The 5,266-nt window shown below is 38.0% G+C and overlaps 1 protein-coding gene across 1 annotated transcript; it reads left to right on the plus strand.

The window, feature by feature from the left end:
• Positions 1-969: 969 nt before the first annotated feature.
• On the plus strand, positions 970-2,394 carry HRH1 (histamine receptor H1). The gene has a single exon (XM_009287052.1). The coding sequence runs from the start codon at positions 970-972 to the stop codon at positions 2,392-2,394; it is 1,425 nt and encodes a 474-aa protein (XP_009285327.1).
• Positions 2,395-5,266: the final 2,872 nt, after the last annotated feature.

Here is a 5,266-nt window from a genome sequence, read left to right on the forward strand (position 1 = left end):
TTGTTTAGCCTGGAGAAAAGGAGGCTCAGGGGAGACTTTATCACTCTCTACAGCTACCTGAAAGGAAGTTGTAGCGAGGTGGGTGTTGGTCTCTTCTCCCAAGTAACAAGCAATAGGACAAGAGGAAACAGCCTCAAGTTGTGCCAGGGGAGGTTTAGATTGGATATTAGGAAAAATTTTTTCACCGAAAGGGTTGTGAAGCATTGGAACAGGCTGCTCGGGGAAGTGGTTGAGTCCCCATCCCTGGAGGTATTTAAAAGGTGTGTAGACGTGGTGCTTAGGGACATGGTTTAGTGGTGGACTTGGCAGTGCTAGGTTATAACGGTTGGTTGATCTTAAAGGTCTTTTCCACCTAAACAATTCTATGATCCTATGATTATTGGTAGATAATTAAATCCAACTGCTGTGTTCTCAAACTATTAGATGTAGTTTGTGAATAATCACTGGTTTGGTTAAAACTATTTAGTACAAAACATGTTAATTTGCTTTTTGTTAACACACTTTAAATTGGTTTGCCAATATGTAGTTTATGTTATGATTCATGATCAGCTGTTTAATGAGCTGTAAGAAATTCAAACAGTGAGAACTGAAATCTCTTCTGCAGGTTCTGGGGTCAGAATTATATGAAGCCCCATGAAACACCTCTGCAAACCATTTTGGATTGGTTCATGGAGCTTGCTTCAGTATTTTTCAGAGAACACATCTTAAATTACCTGTGTGTAAAATGTTGTAAAAATTAATTATTTAGGAAGGTCCTAAAAGGGACAGCGCTAAGCTGAAGCACAGATTAGTTTTATTATTTTATTTTAGTACTACAGTGATTGAGCATATTTCTTTTCTTTTCTATAGTTCTGGAAATAAAAATCACAAAGCAATCCAACACGTTTTCATCCAGGAGTGTAAACCAAGACTGAATTTCCAAGGCCTGGACATCATCTCTGATTTTCATTCTGTGTTCTTGTGCAAAAGATGTCAAATAACACAACAGAGAACTCGACTAACCCTCACGCAGCTCTTCTAGGTCTGTTCCTGGGAAGCATTTCACTGATCACTATTGTCATTAATATATTAGTACTATATGCTGTGAAAACTGAAAAGAAGCTGCAAACAGTTGGCAATTTATACATTGTCAGCCTCTCTATTGCAGATCTGATAGTTGGTGCAGCTGTTATGCCCCTGAATATTGTTTATCTCCTAAGTCCTGTGTGGACTCTAGGCTTACCAGCCTGCTTGTTCTGGCTGTCAATGGATTATGTGGCCAGTACTGCATCCATTTTCAATCTCTTCATATTGTGCATTGACCGTTATCGTTCAGTTCAGCAACCACTGAAATATCTCAAATATAGAACAAAAATGAGAGCATCGCTAATGATTTTGGGGGTTTGGTTGCTCTCTTTCATGTGGGTCATTCCAATCCTAGGATGGCATGTTTTTGCTAATAATGGGGAAAGGAAAGTAAAGGAAAACAAGTGTGAAACTGAATTCTCTGAAGTCACCTGGTTTAAAGTGTTGACAGCCATTGTCAATTTCTACCTACCCTCTATCATGATGTTATGGTTCTACTACAAAATATTCAGAGCTGTTCGAAAACACTGTCAGCACCGAGAGCTCATCGATAGATCACATCGGTCTTTCTCAGAAAAAAACCCCATACATCATAGTAAGACAAAGGATGAGCAAAATATTTGCCTCCAAAAGCAAATCTTAGATGAGAACACCCCTCCCAAAGACAAGCAAAGCTCCCCCCAGCCCAAAAATATGGAGGCAGAGCTTCATTTCAGTAATCCTGACAAGTCTTCGAAGGCATTTGTTAGCAAGAGTAATAGGAAAGTCCTTAAATGGAGCTGTTTTCCTCTCACCACTGCCCAGTCTGAGCCAGGCCTGGATAAAGCAGGAAAGAAGTGTGTGTGTGTAACAAAAGACAACGAAAACGAAGAGGAGCCTTGCTCACAAGACAGTGACTTAAGTGATGCATCAGACAGCCATACTTTCACAGAGGATGTGCCCTCTAGAGAGCACTCCAGTCCTAACCCTGGAAGTGCCTGCAGTCCTCAGGAAAAGACTGAGGACAGGGATTTCAGAGGACCGACTCACCTGAGGAAAACCTGGCAAAGGCATACCCATTCCAAAAGGCACATTCAAGGACTGCATGGGAACAGGGAGAGGAAAGCAGCTAAGCAGTTAGGGGTCATAATGGCAGCCTTTATGCTGTGCTGGATTCCCTATTTTGTATTATTTATGGTAATAGCTTTCCATGGCCATGAACAATTTTCGAAATTACACATGTTCACTATATGGCTTGGCTATATGAACTCCACCTTAAATCCATTCCTGTATCCTCTTTGTAACCAGAATTTCAAGAAGACATTCAAAAAGATCCTTCACATTCACTGATATTGGTCAGATTTTTTTTGAGCTAAAAAGCAGCTCTAGAGTTCAACCAAACAAAATGTTCCAGTTTCAAAGACAAACACCATGGATAAAGTAGAAGACTTTGGAAAACGGTAATTTATAAATAAGTGTTAGTAAAAGTGGGAAACGTGCATTTAACAGCTTTAACACATTTGAATAAGAACTAATTCAGATCAGGAATCTGAAAGACTCAGGGGCAATCTCAGAACTGTTACACTGTTGTACACATTTTACAATTTGAGATTACCTCTTTCATCATGTAGAACAAAAACTGGAGATACAAATAGAGATCTTCAGTGATTATAAATCATTCAGCTATAGAAAAGGAAGAAAGAGAATAAGGTTTCTTTGATTGGCGAAATATATTTTTCTCTTTCAACTTACTCCATTAAACACGGGAACACGTTGCTTGTGAAGGGAGAGGAGGTACTTTGCATAGTCAAAGAAAGAAGCTTCAACTGTTTAAAAAAATCTACCCTATTTATTTATAGCTCCTCCCAAATCATAAACTTTTATGGAATGTCAAGTCATATTGTAACCTACCATCTCTCTTTGATATCATGCTTACTTCATTTATACCTGTTCATGTTAACTTCACTGGAAAAAAAAAAAGTATTTTTATGACCTAGAAATTTTGCTAAGACTTCCCATACTCAACATACTATCACTATCTATTCAAGAAGGGTATGCTGTTGTTTCTAGACTTACAGAATATAGTTGATTATAGACTACTCATATTTTCTTCTTCCTACAAGTTGGCAAATAACCTAAGCATGCAGTGGCAATACTTATCCATATATCCTTATCTTGTAGTAGGCAAACTCTTCCTACTATAATGAGGCAAACTCATGAGCAACAACTCAAGCTTGCAAAACAGAAAATAAAATACATGAAATATGTTTACCTTTTCTATCCTTTATATTTAATTGCATTTTATAAATCATGCTGTAAATGCTGTAAAATATTTCAGGAAAAACACACAATTAATAGAGTACTTCAGGTTGGAAGGGATCTCAGGAAGACATCTAAGGACAACCTACAACTCAAAGCTGAGCTGGCTTTGACATTACATCATGTTGCTCAGGGCCTCGTCCACAACTTGAATGACAAGCATCTGTACAAAAAGCTTCATCTGGAAAAGTTGGGAGGCAGCCTTGACAGAGAAGTTTGCAGCTAAGGTTCACTCTACCAACTTTGAGCATTCGCTTGCTCAGCCACTGATTTAACTGTTTCTAAGTACTAAGTCTCAAAAACAGACATGCCCTGTTATACAACAGGAATCAATCCCCTCTTCCCAAGTGCAGTCAGGTATAGATTTGTTCCCAAAGGAAGAAAACATAGTTCCTCAGCAAAAAAGTACATAGTGGCATATGTTGGATGAGCTAACTCACCAGAAAGCTTACAACTTCACAGAACAATTACACCAAAAGAGTATACAGATCGGGGAGCGGGGAGAATTGAGGCAGAGGAGATTTCAGGCCCTATATTAGCCGAATATCTCAAGACTGCATACCGCCTTGTTTGTGGCACACCAGTAAAGCATTCATTGCTATTCTTCTGCGATGGAACTGAGAGAAACATTTTGAGCAAACACTGTGGAGTATGCTAGTTTTAAGAAGAAATCCCAGAACCGGATAACTTCAACAGCTAAAGTCACATTTGCATGTAATGGTGAGTTTATGCAAGTCTTTTCCACACATTTTGGGAAGGATGATTAGAACGTCCTCCCATTCATTTTGTTGTGCTGATGAATTTACCACTCCCTGAATGTTTTCTTGCTTCTGAAATTGCTCAGTTAGCGTAACAACAAAGTTCTGATGGAACCGGAACTCCTCCAACTGAGTACTGTCAAGAGTTTGGTGGGATGAGTTAAAGGGATATTCTGTGTAATATCTTTATTACATCAGAAGCGAAAAATGGCAGTTTAATGGTTGGAGGAGAAATTCTGAATTCTATGTTCTGTATTAATGATCTTGAGCTACTTAAAGTCCCTCTGTGCCACATGTGCCTATTGCGTAAAGTGAGTATAAGACTTACAGTAACGATGCAACACTTAAGATAATGTTTGCGTGATGCTCATAAATTTTGGATATAATACACTAACCAAATGCAAAGTATTATTATCCTCTGTCAGTTTGATTTCTCTGAATTAAACACTGGAATGTCAATAGTTGTATTTAAAGTATTCAGTATTAAATGAAGCCCTAATATCTCTGTATTTTAATAAATTGGAAAAATGTATTAAAGGAATAAACTTAAATTCAGTCTATTTCAATGTATCACACCAGGTTCAGAGATTAGTTGACTTTGGTCTCAAGTAGCATGCAGGAAAAACTGCAATTAGGGAACTCAAATCTAGGAGAAAAAAAGGCAAAATACAGAGACAGAATATAGAAGCGGCAAAATTCATTCCAGAATTCAGACAACTTTTTCACTGCAGGAGCAGTATCTGCTCAAGTAGTAAAATACGCCTTCTTTTGGACTACAAAGCAGCATCTTTTGAAACATATGTTCTAATCCAATGGCCTTTCACAAACAATTGCTCAGATTCAGTGCCATTATGATCTTTTTTCTGTTGTGATATGCAACAGCAATCCTAGGAAAAATGGATGGTAATTTAGGTAATCCCTGAGAAAATAAAAAAGCAGTGCACTAAGTCAGCTACAGTTATTAGTGTACACTGCTGAAACGTGCTCACCCAAGGGCTACTTAGAGCCATCAAGAAGTCTATCCTCTTGATCGTGACAATTACCTTTTCTGACTTTAAAATGTATTAATACATGAAACAGCAACCTAAACCAAATATCTGAAAATTGCTTTAAAAATTATGATGATTATAATAAAGAATACCTCT

Source organism: Aptenodytes forsteri, unplaced genomic scaffold (genome assembly GCF_000699145.1).
Source record: "Aptenodytes forsteri isolate BGI_AS27 unplaced genomic scaffold, ASM69914v1 Scaffold105, whole genome shotgun sequence".
NCBI classification, from domain to species: Eukaryota; Metazoa; Chordata; class Aves; order Sphenisciformes; family Spheniscidae; genus Aptenodytes; species Aptenodytes forsteri.

What these genes read in the sequence shown, in the direction of transcription:
- HRH1 (XM_009287052.1), top strand. Translation starts at nt 970, where the DNA reads ATGTCAAATAACACAACAGAGAACTCGACTAACCCTCACGCAGCTCTT.